Source organism: Hyla sarda, chromosome 9 (genome assembly GCF_029499605.1).
Source record: "Hyla sarda isolate aHylSar1 chromosome 9, aHylSar1.hap1, whole genome shotgun sequence".
NCBI lineage: Eukaryota > Metazoa > Chordata > Amphibia > Anura > Hylidae > Hyla > Hyla sarda.
The window spans coordinates 107463705-107488389 of NC_079197.1; the positions used below are offsets into that span (position 1 = coordinate 107463705).

Here is a 24685-nt window from a genome sequence, read left to right on the forward strand (position 1 = left end):
GAAGTCTGGAGCCAAACGTGCCTGGGGCAGACCACCTGCTTCGCGGCCGCCTACCTGCCCTAGAGGTAGTAGAGCAGGGGTTCCCAGAGTGCGGGGCAGTAGCAGTCAGTCAGTGCAGACTGTTGGGGGGAAAATCAGCTACTCGGTGGTGTGGCAGTGTTTTGTCAAGCGTCCGGAGGAGATTAACATGGCCACATGTAAGAAATGTCGGCAGAAGGTGAAGCGTTTGCAGAGTCACAATGTTGGTACCACGGCCCTGTGTCAACATATGCAATTTCACCATAATGCAGCCTGGGAGAACCGTGGCTCCGATGTGGTAGTCCAGCCTACTGCAGCAACCGCTGCATCACCCAGTGGCACACTGCTCCCTGTTTCAGCCAGCCAAGGCTCCACCACCTCTGCCGAAGGGAGCTGTGTATCATTCCCATCTTCTGTTGGTCCAGATGCTCCTGCTCCTCCTCCTACTGTGTGAGGGAAAAAGTGGAGTGATTTTCCTACAGCAACCAATCACAGCTCAGCTTTCACTTTACCAGAGCTCGTTAGCTGAGCTGTGATTGGTTGCTGTGGGAAAATCACTCTATTTTTTTCTCTCACACAGTTTGATAAATCTGGGCCAAAGTCTGATATACAACTTTTCCACCCGTTGGAATTCCACCCTCCATATGTTGGACCGAGTATACGAACAGAGAAAATCCATCAACGATTACTTGATGATCCAAGTGGATAGGAGTACTCCCCTGTGTAACTTCGATGTCAACCAGTGGCAGCTTGTAAGTGACACCTGCCATTTGCTCAGGCCCTTTGAGGAAGCCACATTATTAGTCAGTCGCCAGGATTACGGGATGAACAACGTCATTACACTGCTTAATTTCCTACAACAGATGGTGGAAACAATGGCTGGTCAGGGCACTGGAGACGTGGTGCCTACATCTCACAGCCACATGAGCCCTGTGGGGGCTGAACTGGAAGAGGAGGAGGGGGACAGTGAAGCACAGGCAATGTGTAGAAAAATGGGTTGTTTTTATACTCAGATGACAGGAGAGGAGGAACAAGAGCAGCCAGTGGAGCATGGGGAACATGAGACAGAGGACCTAGTATGCAGTGAAGATGGAGGCAGGGAGTCCCTCTAAATGACTTGCACAAATGGCAAGATGCATGCTCACTTGCTAACGTAGTGACCGCTGAATTGTCACCATTCGACAGCGGGATGACTTCTGGCTCTCCACCTTGTTGGACCCTTGCAACTCTCCTCATGCTCTTGCCACCTCCAGGCTCTGTCATTGTGCCACCCTATGTTCTGGGCATGCTGCTGCCACCTCCAGGCTCTGTCATTGTGCCGCTCTGTGGCCTACATAGGCTTCCTCCACCTCCAGGCTCTGTCATTGAGCTGCCATATGGTCTCCTCATACTGCTGCCACCTCCAGGCTCTGCCATTGTGCCACTGTATGGGCTCGTCATTCTGCTGCCATATCCATTGTGCCGCTCTGTGACATCTGTAATCTGCATGTCATACTGAATAACATTATCTCACTACCCCAGCACACTTCCTATGCGTGGTATGGCAAGGCAAAGTGTTATACACCCCTATTGAGGCTCTGTAGCCCGGAAATAGCTATTTTTAATAGAAATTCACCCCAAATAAATTCTAATCGAACCAAATTTTTTCGGTGAATAGGCCGAATCGAATTTTTTAAAAATTTTGCCCATCTCTATGGGGCACCAAGCTGAAGTTTGCAAGGGGTCCCCTATCCTGTGTATAAGGTATAAGAACCGGAGTTTACCTTTTTAATCGGGGATGATTTGACTGCTGCATTATTACAATCATAATAACCTGTACAAGTTCCTCCAACTTCTGAAATAATCCTGAACTAGACTACCTAGGAATTTAGTGAGTCATGTATTCTTCTCGTCCTACTTATTCTATTGTTCACAGTTCTTTCTGTTTGATCAGCTGTTCGCCTGATCTGTGGCTTTGGCAGATAGACACAATGAAAGGGGCTGGAAGCAGGCGGCTCTGTATGTTATGCAGTGGCCATGCTGTGTTACTATATTTCAGCCCACGTTAAAGGGGTACTCCGGTGGAAAGCTTTTTTTTTTTATTTTTTTTTTCAATCAACTGGTGCCAGAAAGTTTAAACAGATATGTAAATTACTTCTATTAAAAAATCTTAACCCTTCCAGTACTTATTAGCTTCTGAATACTACAGAGAAAATTATTTTCTTTTTGGAACACAGTGCTCTCTGCTGACATCACGAGCACAGTGCCCTCTGCTGACATCTCTGTCCATTTTAGGAACTGTCCAGAGCAGGAGAGATTTGCTATGGGGATTTTCTCCTACTCTGGACAGTTCTTAAAATGGACAGAGATATCAGCAGAGAGCACTGTGCTCGTGATGTCAAAAGAGAGCTCTGTGTTCCAAAAATAAATTAATTTCCTCTGTAGTATTCAGCAGCTATTATGTACTGGAAGGATTAAGATTTTTTTTAATAGAAGTAATTTACAAATCTACTAAAAGATAAAAAATATTGAGGCTCAAGGTCTGTAGATATTTTACACACTTATTTATTAAATGATAATTGATGAATAATACGTGTCACACTGATAGTCCTGGGATCACAGGGCCCTTGTGAATCTGCAGGTTCAGAGTGATTATAATGATAAAATAATATGAAAAAGATATTAACTACAGTAGTTAAAATATAAATAGCAATAAAACCAGACCACTGTAGATAAATAGATGAATACGTAAATAGATGAAATAAACAGCTTTTGCTCAACGTTGATTAATAGTTCTATCTAGGCAGCTGATCACTGTAATTCTGCCAATATATATCCGTTGAAGCCCTGTGACAGTCAAAGGAAATATCTGTATATCTGTATGTCAATAAATTCACGGTCTTTGGCAATGCAACAATGTAACAGTTCAGGGGGTAATTATATATCCATATCCTATGCCAATAGAATCACTGATGGAGCAATGCAACAATGTGACAGTTCAGGAGATAGTTATGTATCCATATATCAAAAACTCAATAGGCAGTAGCGATCTCCTGTGGACACTTTCACTTATCAGTGCAGTGCCGCTGAGTTCAACAAGTATTGCCGGCAAATCTTTAAACTATGTGCATAGTATAATGTAACAGGATCGCTCACCAGTCTGGATGTCAGGTGGAGATATTATAGTTACCACTTCTTGTGATGCTGGAAGCGATGTTCCACGGCTGTCCCGTCCCCGCTCTCTGGCAAGAGAGCGCACCGCTGGAGTCTCGACCGACTCCTATTACAGTGGGGCTTCTGAATGGTGGGCAGCGTTCTCGGGGGCTTCAGTGCTTCTACAGGCACGTAGTCACAGTGGCGTCCTCGTGGTTAGGGAACGCGCTCGAGTTCTCAAGCTGCGCACTCACAGGATGATTGACAGGTCGTTGCAATGTGATGGAGTGTGATTCCTATTTACTGTACATACTGAGAGTATTACAGGTGGTCTCTTGGTTATCTCAGGGGGGTCGCTGGATGCATTTCAGGACCCACTAGGTCCTTTCTTCAGCAGCTAATTTTATATGTCCTGGGGGTCCGAGGGCGCTCTTTATATACGATTGAACTCCGCCCCTATCAATAATGACGTCACAATCATTTGTCAACATTATAGTAAATGTCGTTTTTTGAATGGCAATACTCTAAATAAGGAAACTTTTACCATATAGCTATTATTACATGATTTTCTCGAGCACCTTATCTTAAAACTATGAATATGATATATAAATAATAATAAATAAAAAGGTATACTAAAATAAAATTATACTATCATAGGGATACCATATTAAAAATACTAAAAATATTGAAAATATTTTCCTACTTTAAAAAATGTATACAGTTCACAAAAATTCATAAAATCCCATGGATTGCATGAAGATCCATAAGATTCCATAAAAATTCATTAAAAATTCACAAAGTCTCATACAATTTATAAAATCCTACAAAAATGGGAATCTGAATAATCTATGTGGTTGTCACACATCTACATATAATATTTTTAAAATATTAGTGTTTTAATTATTTGTGGAATAATTCTGTTAGATGTGAGGGTTGATAGGGGTACAGAAAATTCACTTGTTTGTACTGTAATAGGTTACTCTTTATAGATAGGGTCAGTACACATATTAACACTAATAAAAAAAATATAAAATATAATGATTAATTAAAAATGAGGAAATGTATATCAGAATGTGCTGAAAACTATGAGTATACTAAATTATGCAGAAATCACGGTGTTCTAAATAAATGAAGGATTGGGGAGTGGGACTCTCCTAGGAACGATCGGCATGCTGGAAAACAACAGCCAAACGTCGAAGGGTCGTTAGAGGGGCCCTCTCCCTTATGTATCTTCTATCTAATCCTGGAAACCGAACAGCTCCAAATCGTTATTTAAACCCCTTGGAGCCAAAGATCCGAACTCAAATATTTTCTGCGATTCAGCTCTTGACATCCTCGCTATGTAATTTCCTCCTCTCCAGTCTTGTTTAATCTGCTGTAATGCTATATATTTAAGATTATTAGGATTGCTCTGGTGACAGTGTTTAAAATGGGCCGATAAAGGGTGCTTATCATTCTGTTTTTTTATGTTATAGCGGTGCTCCAGAATACGCGTTTTCAAAGCCCGCGATGTCCGGCCTATATATTGTTTTAGGCAAGGACACTGAATTAAATAGACTACCCCTTTAGTGGTGCAATTTAAAAATTCATTTATTGTATAGCTATAGTCATTTGATGTCGATTTTTACCAGAGTTGTTCGTTTTTCAAAATTGGTCCAATTTTCCATATCGTTCCAATATTGAGTGGAAAATCACTTTTGAGGGAGACTTAATCAAAATCTGTTCAGTGGAAAAGCTGCTTAGTTGCCCATAGAAACCAATTAGATTGCTTCCTTTATTTTTTAGATGCCTTGTAAAGAATGAAAGAAGCAATCCGATTGGTTGCTTTGGGCAGCTCAGCAACTCTTCCTCTGAACAGGTTTTGATAAATCTTACCCTTTATGTCCCCCCTATTTCTAGCAATAGGATGCCTCAAATTACACGGGTAATCATGCTGGCTGATGGCATTAAATGAGTTGTCCAGTGAAAATGATCTTATCTTCTATTCATAGTGGGGTTCTAGCCGCTGGCCCCCCTGCAATCTATGGAGTGGGACCCCAGCACTGAGTGAGGAGTGTTTACTGTATGGGAGTGCCAGAGATGCAATTGAATGTAGCACATGCTGTATAGAGCTTTAGTTAGATCCTTTTGCACCCAAGGCAAGAACAGAAGAATGTGCCCCCTCCCCCATTTGGGCTAAGGGCACACTCAGAATTTTTTATTTTCGTGGGCCACCCCTACCGAATTTTTTTTTTTTTTAATGTTTCTTATGTAGATTACAGTACTGCTATATGCAGCGACTAACAAATTACATATTCACTGATCAGAGTCAATCTCTTTTTTTCTTGTCTTCTGCACCTGGCCCAGGACATCATGATGATCTCTTCCAACCAAAACTCTTTAGGGTGCAACCTGCAACACAAACATATTAGGCTCTGTACTTTTCCAGCATTATCCTCCCCTTTTCCCCACAAATGCCTCCAACCTCCTCCAAACACAATGCCACCAGGCTTCCCACAATGCACAATGTTTCCAGCATCACTCAAATGCCTCCAGTCCCCCCTCACAAGCACACACAATGCCTCCTGCCTTACCCATATTCCTCCAGCCTTCCCCATACACAATGCCTCCAGCCTCACTCCTGCCTCACCCCACACAGTGACAGAGGGGTGTACATGGGAAACGGGCATACCGGGGTGTAGAGGGGTGACAGGGGAGTATGGGGTAACAGTTTGGTTTACAGGGGTTAAATAGGTTACGAGAGGTGACAGAGGTGTAGAGGAGTGAAAGAATGGTGGGGGTGCACTACCTGAAGTTGAGTAGGCCTCTGTCAGCGCCGCCCCTGCTCCTTCCTTCCATCCACGTCATTCTGCTAAGGGGCCAGTGAGAATCCAGAGCCCCCAGCTGCTTCACAGGAGGAGGATACACGGGGATCAGAGCTGCAGCATCCCGTCCCGGCAGTGCACACAGATGTTTCTTGCACCCGGCCTGCGTGCCTGTGTCTCACTAACAGCACTGCAGGCCCTGCCGTGCAGTGAGTCACAGGGGCGCAGGGCGGGAGGGAAAATTCAACAACATTTTTGTGTCTTCTTTCCCACTGGAGAGTCCCGGCACCCTTGTTGGGAATCAGTGCCAAGTGTAATGTGTGCTAGACTCAGTGGTTGCATCCTGTGTGTGTGTTCTCCCCTATCCTGTGGGTAAGGGATAAAATAGTTTTCACCAGACAACCCCTTTAAAGAGGTACTCCACCCCTAGACATGTTATCCCTCTATCCAAAGGATAACATAGCTGATTAGGGTGGGTCCGGCCGCTGGGACACCCCGCAAACTCCGGGCCGGCGCTGCGGCCTTACGGACACGGAAGCCCCAGGCTTCACAGCAGTCACTCCCCCTCCCATAGACATGAATGGAGGGGGCGTGGCGTGACATTACGATCACAGAAGCCTCAGGCTTCTGTGTTCGTAACGCCGCAGCGTCGGCCCAGAGTTCATGGGGAGTACCAGAGGCAGGACCCCCTGCAATTTGGATAGGGGCATAACTTGTATTGTGGCGGAGTACCCCTTTAAAGTAAGGTAAATGTGTTCAAACAAGAAGGGTTGTAAATTGTGACAGCTGTCATGTGAGATGGTTTGATGGCATATGGATATAGGCTTTACTCTGATGTAAAATAAGTGATTCTAAACATTGTCAGTACTAGAATTTATTTTTGTTTTGCTTATTTTATTAACTGTTTTGTGTATATCTCCCCTTCAGGTCTTCTTGTGGGAACTCTTGATGCTGTTTTAGATTCAACTGCTAAAGTCGCACCATTCAGGATTCTCCACCAAACTCCTGACTCTCAAGTGTACTGGTCCATTGCTTGTGGTGAGTATAGCAGAGATTTATCAACAAGTAACAGGTTATTATGTGTGTTGAACTAGGCTGAGAAAATCTGGGCAGGCACTATTGCTGAACAGTTAGGGGTTAATAAGGTGGAGATACTGAAAGAACAGTCAGTAGTGCAGGGATGCATAGAAAAGTGACAAACCGGGGGTGCAGATCAATTATGAGCTGTAGGGAATGCGATACTAAGTAGAAAAAAGAAGATCGCACTCACCCGGTGAAGTTAAAACGTCTTCTTTATTAGGTGATTTCTTTAAAACATGTCCAAGGGGGAGGGTAGAGAGATGTGGTCAGCATAAGCTGACTGACTGGCCGAGGCTTATTTATATATATATATGTGTGTGTGTGTGTGTGTGTGTGTGTATATATGTATATATATATATATATTATATAAAATCATATGATCAAATCAGCTCCCTCTGCTCTGTAACGTGATTCCAATAGATTATATAGCATTTTTATAGTGACAGGTTTCATTTAACCTTTTTAACCCCTTAAGGATGAAGCCCATTTCACCTCAAGGACCAGGTGATTTAGCATTTTCGTTTTTTTCTCCTCACCTTCTAAAAATCATAACACTTTAAATTGCACCTACAGACCCATATGGGGGCTTGTTTTTTGCTTCACCCATTGTACTTTTTAATGACTTCACTTATTTTATAACAAAATCTGCAACAAAATAAAAAAATAAACATGCCAGTTTGCAACTTTTGGGGGCTTCCGTTCTATGCAGTGTACTTTTTGGTAAAAATGACAGCTTATCTTTATTCTGTAGCTCCGTACAGTTACAAAGATACCAGATTTATGTAGATTTTATTTTACTAAAAAATGGTCTGTAGTTTTTATACGTACCATTTTTGTCTTCATGGGGCTTTTTGATCGCTTTTTATTTTTTTATGGTATATAAAGTGACCAAAAATGTGCAGTTTTGGACTTGGTGTTTTTTTACGTGTACGCCATTGGCCATTAGGTTTAACTAACCTTATATTTTGGACATTTACGCACGCGGCGATACCACATATGTTTGTTTATTTTTTACTACATTATTTTATTTAAAAAATGGGAAAAGGGGTGATTTAACACCTTAACGACCATGGACGTGTATACACGTCCAGAGCGGATGCAAGTTCCCGCACCAGGACGTGTATACTAGTCCATGGTTCTTGTGGGTGCTGCCCAGTGCACCCACAAGATCGCGGTGGGGACTCTGCTGTAACACACAGCCGGGACCATGCTGCACTGCCGAGACTGAAGTAAACTTCGGTCCCGGCAGTTTAACCCTTACAGCCGCGGTCGGAAGTGACCGTGGGCTGTAAGTGCTATGACAGAGGGAGGGAGCTCCCTCTGTCACCCCTGCAGCACGATCACAGGGTGCTGTGTGTGATCCCCGGCAGGCGGGGACCTGCCGCACTGCCGGGACCGAAGACAACTTCGGTCCCGGCAGTTTAACCCTTACAGCCGCGGTCGGAAGCGACCGCAAGCTGTAAGGAGTTTTGACAGAGGGAGTGGACTCCCTCTGTGTCTCTCTCCTGTAGCACCCCACAACGATCGCGGGGTGCTGCTGCTTACCTGGGCAGCCGGGGTCTTTACAAGGACCCCCAGGTCTGCCCCGGTTATTGCCTGTGAGGACGTGCCAGAGGCACGTCCTCATATGCTGCCTGCTAGTGTAAAACTAGCAGGCAGCATATACCTGCAATGCTTTGATAGAGGGAGGGGGCTCGTCCCCAGTTTCGGAAACCTCCGGGTTTCTGGGACTGGGGACATGACATCACGCCATGCCCCCTCCATTCATGTCTATGGGAGGGGGCGTGACGGTCATCACGCCCCTTCCCATAGACATGAATGGAGGGGGTGGTGGTTTCCGAAATTGGAGACACAGCCCCGCATAGAATGCGGGTGCTGCAGGGAGATCGACATCTTATCCCCTATCCTTTGCATAGGGGATAAGATGTTTTTGCCCAGAATACCCCTTTAAGGACTTTTGTGCCCCAGAGGTGTCAGATTACCTGTCACTGATTTACCTGGAATAGATATATCTCCAGCATCATTGCCTATCTTCAAAAGCCATGATGACAAGGCGATCCTTTTTGTAATCTTAGTTCATAGTTTGTTCTTCTGTCCTCAGCGTCCGCCTACACTATAAAGCTGGTCATGTTTGTGTATATTGGAGAAATATAAGCTGCAGTTCGTGTATGTGTGTGTGTGGGAGGACTCTACTGGGACCACATCTTGTATAACCACGGGGATGCTTGTGTTAATCTGCTCTGTATTACTTTCCATTATCTCATGCTGTTCATTTCTGTTTCCCTCACAGCATATTAGTTTACAGTATGTAACATGTAAAGCTTTTTGCATCACACAGAGAATTGTAACACAAAGCTCTGCTGTGAATGCACTAAATCTGCCTGACTGCAGTGATCATTTTGTTCTTTAGTTACAATGCCCTTGTTTATTTGCTTAGGAGCCAACAGAGAGGAGATATTAAAACACTGGCGATGGCTGGAGCAGAACGTTATGAAGACTTTGTCAGTGTTCGACTCAAGTGATGACATAACTAGTTTTGTTCAAGGCAAAATAAGGGTGAGTACTTTGTCTACGAGTGAATTTGCATGACAAAGGGCAAAAAGTACAAAAAGACTTTTCTCCCATAACAAAGGTAAACAGAATGATTTATTATTCAGAAGCTGGATATGTAAGTGATTTTCCAGGGAGGGAGGAAAATATGGATGGCCTATCTTTAAAATAAAGACTAAATACCAGTCAAAACATTACATATGGGCACACTGGATCATCCATGCATGTGGCCTTGTCAAACACTGTAGCTCAGCCCTTTTGAGCCTGGAGCATGAGATCCTTATTATTGATGATTTGAGGTTCCTGGCAGTCATACCCTAACCAGACAAACAAATTTTAAGTCCTGAAAAAAATCCTAACCTCTAGAGGACGCAGGGCATACAGGACGTTCCTATATACCCTGGGTCTCACCGTGGCTCAGCGAGTGCAGTAGCTGTGCTCACATCATAGACCATGGTTCCCAGCTGCTATCAAGGCCGTGGGGATCAGATCAGCTAAGAGAGCAGATTTTTTTTTTTTATCACATCATATATTAGAAAACTTTTTATAAAAAAGCGATAAAAAAACAAACCCATCCAAACAAGAATGGTACCAATAAAAACGACATCATGGTGCAAACAAGTGAGCCAACATACATCCCCGTATGTGGAAAAATAAAAATAAAAAGTTATAGGGGCCAGAAGTGGACAACTTAAAATAATATAATAAAGTTAATTAAAGAAGTACAATTTATAGAAAAACTGCATGAATTGGGTATCGTTTAAATTGCACTGAGCTACAGAATAAAGAGAATGTTTCATTTTTACCATAAAGTGTACTGTGGAAAAACAAAACCCCCCAAAAGTTGCAAAATTGCGGTTTTTTTAAAAATCCCCCCCCCCCACAAATAATGCTTTTTCTGGTTTCACCGTACATTTTATGGTACAACAAAAGGTGTAATCACAAAGTACAATTGCTCATGCAAAAAACAAGCCCTCATGTAGGTCTTTAGGAGGGAAAATGAAAAAGTTATGGCTCTTATAATGCGAGGAAGAAAAAGCGGAAATGGAAAAATTTTAATTTCCTGTGTCCTCAAGGCCAAAATGAGTCCTTAAGGGGTTAAAATCAGTGAAAATGTATTTACTGCTGTAAATTAAAGATAAGCAAAGAAAACCTTTAATAGTCAATAGCATTAAACAAACTGCAAGTCAATAGTGTAAGCAAATATAAGACATTTGGTAATATATCTTATTCGAGAAAAATACCTCTTTTTATAGCCTATTGGGCTCCTTTTCTTCATCCGCACCACCAAAAACCATAAAATCTGAAAAACGGTCCATTCAGTTGGACTATCAGTTCACTGCCCATAGAAAGGGAGCGGAATGTTCTTTTCTATGTATGTGCGGTGTACGGGAGACATTGTATAGTATATGCTCAACCTACTGGCTAGAAACAAGTGAAAATGAAAGATGCAGCAGAGAGGAAAACTGGTGTAAAATGACGTAGATGTTATGTAATGGCCAGAAATAGTTCTACTCCTCTTGTACATAAATGCCAGCTTTTCCTGAAAAGATTGTTGCAAGGTTAGCTACCATTTAACTCTTTGTTTTCTGACATGGGCATTCTTACTAATGAAATACACTTTTAAGTGAAGGAGTTTTTTACCAGAGGACTTTTATGACATCAGACCTTTCAGGTTGATGGGATCCAAGGCCGCCAATATTACATGTCGGATTGTGCATTTTGCTGGAATTCTCATTTAGTTTATATTTTTATTTCATAATTTGCATAGAAAATGATGGACTGTAATCTCAAATCCTTTACATTAGTTACCAATTTCACGTCACCTTCCTACAATGTGTTTGTGAAATATGAGCCCACATATACTAATATTACCCCCATAGTTCCTGCACCCTGATTTTTGCGGCTTCATTTTAGTTTTCATGGACCACTACTCTTTAACTTTTACAATATCAGAACAGTAATTTATTCTGACATTTTATTCCCAATCATACACTTGTGTAAAAGGGCCAGAGATCAAATGCTTTCTCGTTGGCTGATTGAATCTTTTGGGTGACTATTTATTTTGTTGTAAGCCGCACACTGCCATGCGTAAACAGGTGATGTGTGAACGACAATGATGAATTTTATGAACTGCACGAACAATAGTCAGTGCGGCACGTTTGATTAAGCCTTGTGAAAGATCTGTAAACAAGTGCCTATCAGTAAATTGGCACTCGTTGTCTGTCTCCAATCAGCCTGTCTAAATTGGCCCAGTGGCATTGTGTCTCGGGTTAACATACTAAAGGGATTATCCCAAGATTACAATTTATTTCCTATTCACAGGATAGGTTGTAAGTATCTAATCATTGGGGGTCTTACGGCTGGGATCCTCACCTGTCACGAAAACATGGATCTCCCCTATGTGAAAGTAGTGCTAGGGGTTTCTTTCTACTAGGCTTCCCAGCACACCCAAGAGTTTGTTCATGGAGTTATATCAATTCAAAATAAGCTGCAACTTCACTTTTATATATATATATATATATATATATATATATATATATATATATATATATATATATATATATATATATATATATATATATATATGTATGTATATGTGTATATATATATATAAAAAATATATTCATCAATACCTGAAGAGTGCTGAGGCTGCAGTGCCAAATTGCAGTTTTGGTGGCCTGTTTAGTGGTTGCGGTAGATTCTTGTCATTTGAACTTGTTTAATATTTTCTCTTGAAGGGGCTCATTGCTGAAGAAGGAAGAAGCTCATTTGTAAAAGAAGAGGATCCTGAAAAATTTCGTGAAGGTCTCTTAAAATTTGAGAAATGCTTTGGACTGCCAGACAAGGAGAAGCTGGTGACCTATTACTCATGCAGTTACTGGAGAGGAAGAGTTCCCTGCCAGGGTTGGCTATATCTCAGCACCAACTTTTTAAGTTTCTATTCGTTCCTTCTAGGCTCTGAGTGTAAGTTTCTAAGATGATAGGTGGCTAAAAAAAAAAGACTTAAAGGTTTTTGTTTTTTAATCAACTGGTGGCAGAAAGGTAAACAGATTTGTAAATTACTTCTATTAAAAAATCTTTACCCTTCCAGTACTTTTTTAGCAGCTTTATGCTACAGAGGAAATTCTTTTCTTTTTGAATTTCTTTTTTGTCTTGGCCACAGTGCTCTCTGCTGACACCTGATGCCTGTATCTAGAACTGTCCAGAGCAGGAGAAAATCCCCATAGCAAACCTATGCTGCTCTGGATAGTTCTTGACACGGACAGATATGTCAGCAGAAAGCACTGTGGACAAGACAAAAAAGAAATTCAAAAAGTAAAAAGTAGTGGAAGGGTAAAGATTTTTTAATAGAAGTAATTTAGAAATCTGTTTAACTTTCTGACATCAGTTAATAAAAAAAAAAAAATTCCACCGGCGTACCTCTTTAAGTATACCTTTATTTATATGTGCGACCTAGTCTTCCAGCAAATGTTTAAACATGATGACAATGTGCATTATGTTGAGCTTTTAGTGTTTTATGGTAACCTCTATATACAGAATGTCATCAGGATGCTGTGTTTTTACATACACAGCAAACTGTCAATTTTAGGATGGTGGGGGGAGTGCTACCCTGGTCTTGAAGCACAATCCTTAAGAGAAAAATGCAACTGGTACTTCTGTGTTAACTATTAGTTCCCCAGGCCATAAGCGTTGTGTGAGCAGGGTGTCAGCCACCCTTTTATATGCACTTTTAATGGAGGTGTTCTAGCCTTAACACAGTCCACACATTGCACAATTCCAATAGATAAAATAGAAAGAGGCTGCACACACCATTTCTTCTTTAAAGTGCTTTATTCCGTGCAACTTGGAGTACATTCAGCGGGTGCACATGAGGAGCAACAACATATGTTTTGTGCTAACTGCGCATTATCTGGCAGCTAGATCATGTGCAGGTAGAGCGATACATATGTTTTTGCTCCTCATGTGAACCCACTGAATGTACTCCAAGTTGCACGGAATAAAGCACTTTAAAGAAGAAATGGTGTGTGCAGCCTCTTTCTATTTTATTTATTGGACATAAACTGGGCTTGGTTTATTTTTCCTTATTTCATGTGCTGTTTAGGCTAATAGCAGAGCAGACATGTCCCTATACTATGCTGCCCTTACAGCTTTGTCTCCTGACAGATCCACTTAAAGGCCTGTTCACTGCAAAAACAAAGTGGATTTTTTTTTGCAACATGTTGTTTGCCTTTTAAAACGATCTACCTTTCATATTAATGGAACACACGGGAACCACATGGTTTACATTGCACTAGGTTTCAGCCCTGAGACCCACTACAATCATTGGTTATAACTGGTTAAATTGCATGGTAGCGCTTCATAGACTATAATGGACTGCATCAGTTGGATTGGACAGCCGGCCAGGAAGTGAATTGCGCTACTGTGCACTTCACCCGGGTATAACTAACTATCGCAGTGATTCCCAAAACTGAGTTCCAGTGCAATCTAAACTTTTAACATGTCTGTTCAACAGGTCAAAAGTTTAGGACAATTTAAAGTGCACTGCTTTGAGGGCTTTTTTGTTTTATTTCATTTTTCCCATAGGCTTCTCTTTGGGACATAAAAATGAAAAAAAAAAAATGAATGCTGTTTTTTTTTTTTTTTTTTTTTTTTTTTTTTTAACAAACATTTAAAAACACTGAAAATATAGTCTGTGAGAATAACTGCTCAAACTACACCCAGATATACCTTGAGCCATTACATAATGACAGTTCTTGCATCAGGTGATCACAGCAGATCACCTTAATTTGACTAGATCCAAGTTTAACTTTGGTCAACTTCGATCTGGTCAAAAATCAGCTTAGACTTTTCTTCAGAGAGAAGCTATAAGTACTGGAAATGGAGCCTTTCGGGCTTCTTCTGACTCATTTGACTGTAAACATGGCACTGCAAAAGCTGTAGAAGAGAACTAAACATCCTTTTTTATCAAGACCTATGAATAAAGTGTTTTTGCACTATAATAAGTTCAAAGTAAGAATAAAAATGCATTTGAAGGTGTCCATAGCATTTACGGCTGGAAAGATTTTAATATTAATAAGGCATTATGTGCCTACTTTTAACTTAATTAAAAAAAAAATGTATAGATGTCCATTCTATAATCTGAATGAATTATTATTTTTCTCATACAGCAGTTTTATAAGTGTAGAGCATGAACTGAACAGGGTCATTGGTTTATTAGTTTGTTTATTCGGAAAAGAGAATTACAAACACTTAGACATTGTGAAATTGCAGTGATTATGAGTTATGTAGTTTTGAAACCTCTGGAGGTCCGCAGGTTGAAGGCCACTGCAGCCTTAGTCATCATCCAGACCCCTGTCATCATTCCCCCCCCCCCTCATCATCACATACTCGGGTATATACGGTACTCTATGGAGTTGTAGTTTTGCAACATCTGGAGGTCCGCAGGTTGAAGACCACTGATGAAGAGATTGACAGGTGGAGAGTTCACTCGAATATAAGCCGAGGGGGGCGTTTTCACCACGAACAATAGTGCAGAAAAACTCTGCTTATACTCAAGTATATACGGTAGTTCTAATCCACTGTTTAGCTCAGGTGATTATCCTCTCAAGTGACGCTCAGTGTGAATATTTTTTTTCTTTCCATTTCATTTTGGAGCTGATAGGATTTATGTATCATTTGAAAATAATCTTTATAATCTATTTCACTTAAGCAGAAAGTAGATAGATTAACACATTCTGAATAAAACTTTTGAAATAGATACTAGTATATGCCACGTAGGATGTTTGTTTATCTATATTTTTCCTTTTTTATGCTAGTTAAGCTCATCATCTCGTGGGATGAGATCTCGAGGCTGGAAAAGACTTCTACGGTTCTCCTAACAGAGAGCATACAGGTCTTATCTCGAGGAGAAGACCACTACTTTTCGATGCTCTTGCACATAAATGAGACTTTTCTTTTGATGGAGCAGCTTGCCAGTTATGCTATTAGGAGACTTTTCGACAAAGAAACCTTTGAAAATGACCAAATATTAAATGATCCTCAGCAGATCACAAAGAGGTAAACATTGGACTTATGTTCCCTTCATTTGTTGTACTTTTATATTTTCACCAACTATGTAAATCTTCCAATCTCCATCTTGATCTTACTTTAGTGTAGACCAGTTTCACTCTTCCTTGTGCATTTTATATGTGCAAGTTTTCTTATATAAGGCTAGTTAAAGATAAATCACCTTATTGCTGACTTACTCATGGTTCCGCGGACTCGCGTCATACTTCTAGACTTCATCAATGAAGTGCCATACATGACACGTGACTGCAGCAGCCTATCATTGGCCTGCTTACCTTCCAAAAATGCATTATTGACAAGTTGATTTTTTTTTTTTTAAGCTATTCATTCTTAAAGGGGATGCCCCAAGAGTCAATGCTACATTAGGTCTACGTTAAACACGTTTTGTGAAACATTACAATTTGTCAATTGGAATTATTAGAAAAAATCAAACCTTCTGTGTTAGATATTAGCAATTCATACTTGTTATGGCACTCCCTGGTGTGTTTTTTTTTTTGTTTTTTAAATACCCAACCACGTGTGTTCAGTTCCAGTGTTCACACATGCTCAGTAGCTCAACCCCTTCATCTGATACACATGCAGCAGGGTGATTCCTGTTTTTGTGCAGCTCAGCTAATAAGACTCAGATCACTAGAATCAGCCTCTTCTCTTCAGCACTAAACACTTAAGATAGAGAGGGAATAAAAAAAAAAGAATACGAGGAGCGCCACTACAAGTATCCAGGTGATTTTTAGCTTTGTATCAGAAAATAAAGATTTAAATGACCCAGTACAGGAATGTGAACCTAATTTGGAAAAAGAAAACTATATAGTAGTTAAAGGAATGTTCCAGGATTTTTTTTCTTAAGCCCTTGAGTCCATGATTCCAAGTTATATTGTGGTAGGCGGAGGATTGAGTATAGTATGGAATAGTGTGCTAAGGATACTTGGCTGGCTGGTCAGTATGTAACCCTGGAGTGTAGTAGATATGTATAGGTAGTGATGATGATGATGATGATGATGATGATGATGATGATGATGATGATGATGATGATGATGGTAGTCTTTCTGACGATTCCACTTACCACAACTCCAAATGAAGCATTCCTCGGTATCCAACGGATATTCCTAAACTGGAGAACCCCTTTAAATATTATTCAGAAATGGGAACCTTGGAGCAGCCACCTTAATAGAGTTTAGGTAGCGAAGATGTTCCTGCTCTGGGCCTCCGTAATAATCCTGTGTAATATGCTTCTATTACCTCCGTGCAATGCTTTGTTCTATTTTCATGCACGGGACCCACACCCGGCAGTGCTGTAGGGCAATTTTTTTTTTTTTTTTTTTTGTATTAAAGATTTTATTGAAGTTTACAAGATAAACAAGACAAAAATCTTGGAATATCTTTTTAATACCCCTTATCTCATATCCGGAGGAGAGGGCCCGTTTGCCGGAGGTGAGGGCCCGACCGCTGGGACCCCCTCAATCTTCTGTACAGGGCCCATTAACTTACCTGTCCTTGGCGTGCTCTGGCCCCCACCTTCCAGCACAAGTGCAAGTGACAACCTGCTCAGCCAATTGCTGACTGCAGCTGTGTCCTGCCTCAGTCAGTGATAGGCTGAGTGGGCTGTCTCTTGCACACAGTGTGCCGGGGGCAGGTAAATAGTCATGACAGAAGTTTGCAGGGGATCCCAGCGGTTGGACTATGGTTAGGGGATAAATTCAGTTCACAGTAGTACCAATTTAAGGGTAAAAAAAAATAAGGTTTCTGTAGTTACATGTAAATAGTCAGTGCACACTTTACTTTAGTGTGATTTTGATGCAAATAAAATGTGCTGCTTCAAGAGATATATCTGCTAAAGTCAATATCCTGGTGCAACTAGCAGATGTGTATTACAGTATTTGCTGGTTTACTTAATATGAGTAAGAGTGGGTTTTCCCTTCTGTTATAGCAACTGGAAAGGATTTGGTTATTTGTTTTGCTTGTGTGCCAGTCCCTAGTTTATTAATGCTCTGTAGATATTTCCTTACACTGCCGGCTTATACGGTATGTCACCTTAACATCTCAGAACTTCTGCATTGTCTTTTTACAGTATGCCATCTGCTTTATGGTTTGTGAAACATCTGAGTCACATTTTAAATGCTTTTTTTTCTCAGAACTCTGCAATAGTGATCCTTTAGGTCAGATATAATTTGCATGGTGAAAACAGAGCCTGGTGAAAATTGTTAGTTTCCCAATAAAGTTGCAGTTCTTATGTACATATTAATTTACCATTGTACCTTTTTCAAGGTGCAGAGCCGGTGGAGAAAAGGAAAAATTCATATTTTTTTTTTCACCAATGTGTCACTTTAAAGTAATTTATTTTGTACTGTGCACATGAAAATAAAAAAATGCACTGCAAAACTTATAACCCCATTTCTTCTGTGATCAGAAATATCCCCGTTGTGGTCCTTACTCGAAGTCTGGACACATGGCAGGGTCCAAAACAATAGGAGCCCACAGAGGATTTCAGAGCATCCATTTTGCTTGGGAATGTCTCAGGCCCCATTGCACACTAGCCAGAACAACTAAATTCACCATAATGTACCCCATTTTGAAAACTAGACCCCCTAAGGAATTCATCCAGGGGTGTCATGAGTATTTTGACCTCACAGATTTTGGAGCAAACTTATGCAAAAAGGTGGAAAAAGGAAAAATTCATATTTTTTTCACCCATGTGTCATTTTAAAGTAATTTACTCAATTTTTCTATTGTACACTTTTTGAGATAATATATGAAGGGATATATGAGCTAAATGTTTATTTATTTATTTATTTATTTTATTTTATTTTTAGGAAAAGATCCAAAAACATGAGTGCCTCCTTGAAAAAAATTTCACCCATTAAAGTATTCATCTAGGGATATAATGGGAATTTTTATTTTTGGCTTTGAAGGGAATGTCAGATGGTAAAATGGGGAAAAAGCAGATGTAAAAAAAAACAGGGAGCATGAGAAATTAATTTTTAAAATGTTTCAAATCAGTTGCTGTATGGTAAGCTCGAAAGCATTCGCCGATAAAGAGGCCTGGTTTAGAGGGGCACGTTTCAATATAGGTTGTGTCCTTTCGAATCCCTCTTGCATTGCAGACGCAAGTTTTTGGGGTCTAATTTTCTTTTCTGTGGGAGGTAATATGCCAGGGAAATGCTGTCCACAAACAATTCTTGAGACCACCATTTGGGAAGAACTGGTGGCCTCTTCTTCCTGGTCCCCAAATATGAGTGATTTAATCACGGTTTCCTGGAATTCTAAGGTGGTCCCTACATGACCAGCATTTCTATAAAGGACAAAGGAATTATATAAACCAACTTGGGTAAAGTACACGGACACCTTTTTATACCCTGCCTTAGATTTTCTTATAGGGGTACTCTGGCGCTATGACATCTTATCCCCTATCCAAAGGAAAGGGGATAAGATGGCTGATCGCGGGGGTCCCGCCGCTGGGGACCCCCATGATCTTGCACGCAGCACCCCGGTACAATCATTCCTTGGAGCATGTTCACTTCGGGTCTCATTACTGGCGATCACGGGGCCGGAGCATTGTCACAGCTGTCACGCTCCTTCCCATAGGCTTGCATTGAGGGGCGGAGCGTGATATCACAAGGGGGGCAGGGCCGTGACGTCACAATGCTCCGGCCCTGTGATCGCCAGTAATCAGACCCAGAGCGAACCTGCTCAGGGGACTGACTGTACCGGGGTGCTGTGTGCAACATCACAGGGGTCCCCAGCAGCGGGACCCCCGCGATCAGGCATCTTATCCCCTATCCTTTGGATAGGGGATAAGATGTCTTAGCACCGGCGTACCCCTTTAAGGCGCTGTAGGGCTGCTGGACCTGATCAGAAAGGTCCACCGCTCCCATAAATTTATTATAATCCTGGATATACACAGGCTTGATGTTATGCTCTGTGGTTCCTCGAATTGGGACTGGGGTTGACTGGTCACCATGGAGTGTTCTCATCATTAGGTCATCTCGTTTGTCCTTGTATTTCAGCAACATCAGTGTGTCTGAACAAACAGCCCTACTTTGTCCTCTGGGCACTGGTGTAGCAATAAAAGTTTTAGGTAGGTCTTTTTGATTTTTTTTGTGATGTGCCACACGCAGATGTACTTCTGGCAGCAAGGAACTTCAGAAGGGGGACACTACTGTAAAAATTGTCAATATACACATGGTAACCGTGGTCCAGTAAGGGATGGATTAAATCACATACTATCCTCCTACTTGTTTTAAGGACAGGGGGACACTCTGGGAGCTGAATGGATATATCTTTTCCTTCTTAAACCCTAAACTTAAAAGTATTGCCTGTTTCACTTTCGCAAAGTTTGTAGAACTTTATTCTGTACCTAGTCCTTTTATTGGGAAAGTACTACCTGAAACGTAGCCTGCTCTTGAAATGGACCAGAGATTTATCCACTGAAATGCGTTTTTTGGGGTATAAACTTGACTAAATTTAGAACAGTTATGGGTAATTATAGGCCAAATTTTAAATAGCCTATCAAAGGCAGGGTCACTTTGGGGGTAGGCATTCATCATTATTATTTTAATGCAGGAATCTCAATAAAATTTCAAATCAAGTCCTAGACATAACAAGGGGGTAAAGAGGGGTATGGTATAGGATGTCTGTATCCCAGTAGGACCTTTATAGTGTTTTTTTTCTGGCAATGCCCATATTTAGTACAAGTCCCCAAAACTTGCACATTTCTGTGGCATCAGTAGGGGTCCATTTGTGGGGCTTAGCATAATATTTGCTGGGATTGCATGCAATGAATTGTTCCGCATACGAACTTGTTTCGGCCACCATGAGGTTTATCAGGTCAGCCGAGAAAAACAAACACAGGTGGACAGTGATAAGGTACAGGGTGGTGATGGCGATGCCACTAGTTGTCTCAACTCCTAACTGATCGCACACTAGAAAAAGATCTGTGAGGCAAGTGAAATGTAAAAACTGACAAGTGTCACTGAAATGTGACAACGGCAACACCAATTTCACCTTTAACTAATTTTATTTTTTATAACAAGAACTTTGAAAAACTTTCTACAGACTGACCCTGCCTAACAGAGCACTCAGGTACATGTATGTGGTTTTGCGGGAAGTCATCCGAAATCACCACATACATGTACCTGATCTTGCGGGAAGGGGTTAAGTAAGTTGGAAGCATGTATTAAATGTGCCCGCTCCCAGGCTTCCTTAAAGTTCTCTGTGTATTGCGATAGCACTTTGTACACACGTAACTCGAGTGGCACGCGGACACTTTCCACATAGGACTTTAACGAATTAATTGTCCAGAATAATCTGACTTTTGTCAGCCAGAGTGGTAATACGCTGCTCCAGTGATTTGGTGGTCAGGACAGCCAATTCATCTTGGTTGTTACATGAGGTAAAGAAAGCTCCTGGCTCTGACCTACCTGCTTGTACGATATAATCCACAGGTATGCTGCTGGTTTCCATGTCTGAATCCATTCCGAGTGCGGTTCTGTTGGTAGACATAATGCGTGCTCTGGGCTCCAATAGCAAAGCAATGCAAAGTCCAAATGAAATATAGAAACAGAAGAGTCCGGCACTGCTGCTGATATCAATGCCCACTCGTCTAGTAGACACCAGCTGCACTCAGTGGAGATCAGTGCACCAAAGGGCAACTTTGTATGTAAGCACTGTTCATTCTGTGCTGTTCTAGGTACTGTTCATTCTGTACATTTAATCTAGGTACTAGAGAGATTAAGTGGCGGTGAAACGATTATCCTTTATTCGGAGCAAGGTGTCACAACGTGCAGGTTAAAAGCCCGTAAACCTGCAGGAGGTTATAGCCATTTCACGCCTGTAAGGTGTTTCTTCAGACCACCAGGTGTTTTTTTTCTATAATTTACAATCAGTTTTTTTTCTGTTATAGTTTTTAACTCCTCATCACGTTGTAACATAGGGTTAAAAAACTGTGTAACTCACTTAGCATGTAATAAATATACCCGAGGTGAACTGGCGTTACCTTCACCCAAAGGTCTAACAAATATTAAATTATGAAGTTGAAAAACAACTAGAAACCAGTCCTCAGGGTATATTAGATAGACACCAGTCCTCAGGGTATATTAGATAGACAGAAAAGGAAAAAAAGAAAGAAAAAAAAAAAGAGTGATCCTGATATACAAAATATTTATTTTATGTTACTAAAACACTGATACTCTCTGTCCATGCTGGGTCCTAGCATGGGACACAGAAGTCAGTGAAAATAGAAATAAAAAATTACATTAATAAAATGATAAAACTTGCAACAAAATAGGTGATGTATGGAATATTCAATAATGCGCTAAAAATAGCAAAGTGCTGTACTGTTCAATAACTGGAAAGTTCAATAGTCTTTGTGCTTCCAATAGTTAGATAGTAACACAGTTCAACAATGTTCCGATGTATCAATCTCAGTAATAGTCATTGGTGATACAATGTAGCAAGTTGTCACTTCAGAACACTTAGTATACTGAGTGGATACGAGGTCTGGTGCACAGCACCACTCACCGCTCCTGACGCCGTCTATGGTAGCTGGCTGGACGGGCTGATGTGGAGTTGTCAACCTCCGGCGATGCCCGATGTCTGTGCGGATCTCCTTCTCCTTTGGTCCTCGGCTGGCACGGATGGCACCGGCCTTTCAGGTGTGCCGTGGATCGTGAGTTGGTCCGGGGAGACAGCGGTGGTGGCAGAAAATAGAAGTGGAGCAGCAGCGGTGGCGATGCGGTGGAAGCGGTGAGGGTAAGTGCGGCGTGCCTCGTGTGAACTGAGCGCTGTGCGCGCGTAGTATAGCGTGGTCCCGAAACTAGGGACTTACAGCAGTTGCAAGAAAATTATTCAATAGCGCTATAGTGAGATGGATTAGATATATGCAAGTTAAAATCTAGACTCGTTTCAATGCCTCAGGCATTTTGCTCAGTAGAAATATAGGGACAGAGAGTATCAGTGTTTTAGTAACATAAAATAAATATTTTGTATATCAGGATCACGTTGTAACATAGGCCAATTTTTAAAGACAGCTTTTTTTAACAATATTATTTATGGGTCAGTTTTAAATTGTGACTACTGTCCTATCGTTTTGTTCCTTTCTCTTTTGTCTAAACAAAGTTTCCCTAGAAATGTTTTCTTTGGATATGATTTCAGGTGGGTAGCTTCTATTAATTAACTGGTCTCCTATTTCTTGTGCTTGTTGGTGGTAAACTTCAGGATCTGTATTTATTTGTTTTAATCTGATTAATTGGCTTACTGGGATTCTGTTTTTTACATTTATGGTATGGGATGAATTGTAGTGAAGAATGGAGTTTTTAGAGATTGGTTTTCTGTAACCTAGTAACATAGTTCATAAGGTTGAAAAAAGACCAGAGTCCATCTAGTTCAACCTATAACCCTAAAGAGTCCCTACTGAGTGGATCCAAGGAAAAAACCCTCATACTAGAGGTAAAAATTCCTTCCTGACTACAATTATGACAGAATAAATCTCTGGATCAACATTCTGTCCTCAAATATCTAGTATACATAACCATCAATGTTATTATTGTCCAAAAATTCATCCAGACCCCTTTTGAACTCTCTTACAGAGTTCACCATGACCACTTCCTCTGGGAGAGAATTCCACAGTCTCACTGCTCTTACAGTAAATAACCACCATCTGTGGTGGTGTAGAAACTAGGGATCCACCGGTTATCGGTTTGGCCCATATTATCGGCCGATATTCATGATTTTGATATTCACCGCACCGCCCCTCCACCGCATCGCACGCCGCCCCCACCGCCGCTTCCCCATTGCCTCCCCCAACCCCGGTTTTATAATGACCTGTTCCCGAGGTCTGTGCGGTGGGGTGGTGGTTGGGAGAACCCCCGGACAGGCAGGGTGAGAGAAGCGGGTGGCGGCGGCGGTCTCTGGCCCAGCAAAAGCCGCTGCAATTCATTGATTTAAAGCGCCCGCTTTAAATCAATGATCTGCAGCGGCTTCTTCGGGGCCGGTGGAGAAATAGCCAATAATTTATACCAGAATATCGGTATAAATTATCGGCTATCGGCCTAAAAAGGCCACAGATTATCGGTATCAGCCCTAAAAAAATCAATATCGGTCGATCCCTAGTAGAAACCTTCTTTCCTCCAAACGTAGAGGATGCCCCCTTGTTATACAGTCCTGGGTATAAATAGATCATGGGAGAGATCTCTGTACTGCCCCCTTATATATTTATACAAAGTTATTAGGTCTCCCCTAAGCCTTCTTTTTTCTAAACTAAATAACCCTAATTCTGGGTACTGTAGCCCTCCCATTCCCCGTATTACTCTGGTTGCCCGTCTTTGAACCCTCTCCAGCTATATATTTCTTGTACACTGGTGCCCAGTACTGTACACAATATTCTATGTGCGGTCTGACTAGTGATTTGTCGTGGGCATCTATGCCCCTTTTGATGCACCCCATGATTTTATTTGTCTTGGCAGCAGCTGCCCGACACTGGTCACTACAGCTAAATTTACTGTTAACTAGGACTACCAAGTACTTTTCCACATCAGTCATCTGAAGTGTGCTCCCATTTAATACATAATCCCAGCCCGGATTTTTCCTCCCCATGTGCATTACCTTACATTTATCAGTGTTGAACCTCATCTGACACTTTTCAGCCCAAACCTCCAACCTATCCAGATCCTTTTGTAACAGTTCACTGTCCTCTATAGTGTTTACCGCTTTAAAGAGTTTAGTATCATCTGCAAAGATTGCTACTTTACTATTCAACCCCTCTTCAAGGTCATTAATAAATATATTAAATAGAACAGGACCCAAGACTGACACCTGTGGTACCACACTAGTAACAGTCACCCAATCAGAATAAGTACCATTAATAACTACCCTCTGTTTCCTATCACTGAGCCAGTTATTTACCCACTTGTACACATTCTCCCCCAGCCCAAGCATTCTCATTTAATGCACCAATCTTTTATGTGGCACTGTATCAAATGCTTTGGAAAAATCCAGATATACAACATCCAACGATTGACCCTGGTCCAGTCTGGAGC

The 24685-nt window shown here is 41.3% G+C and overlaps 1 protein-coding gene across 3 annotated transcripts in view; it reads left to right on the top strand.

The window, feature by feature from the left end:
* Positions 1-24685, top strand: part of TBC1D8B (TBC1 domain family member 8B) — a 103660-nt gene that overhangs the window by 23765 nt on the left and 55210 nt on the right. For all 3 annotated transcript variants that reach the window (XM_056539590.1, XM_056539589.1, XM_056539592.1), the window contains exons 2-5: positions 6882-6992; positions 9472-9590; positions 12326-12551; positions 15404-15644. In XM_056539590.1, the coding sequence (XP_056395565.1) occupies positions 6882-6992; positions 9472-9590; positions 12326-12551; positions 15404-15644 (697 nt within the window). The remainder of the gene's footprint in view (positions 1-6881; positions 6993-9471; positions 9591-12325; positions 12552-15403; positions 15645-24685) is intronic.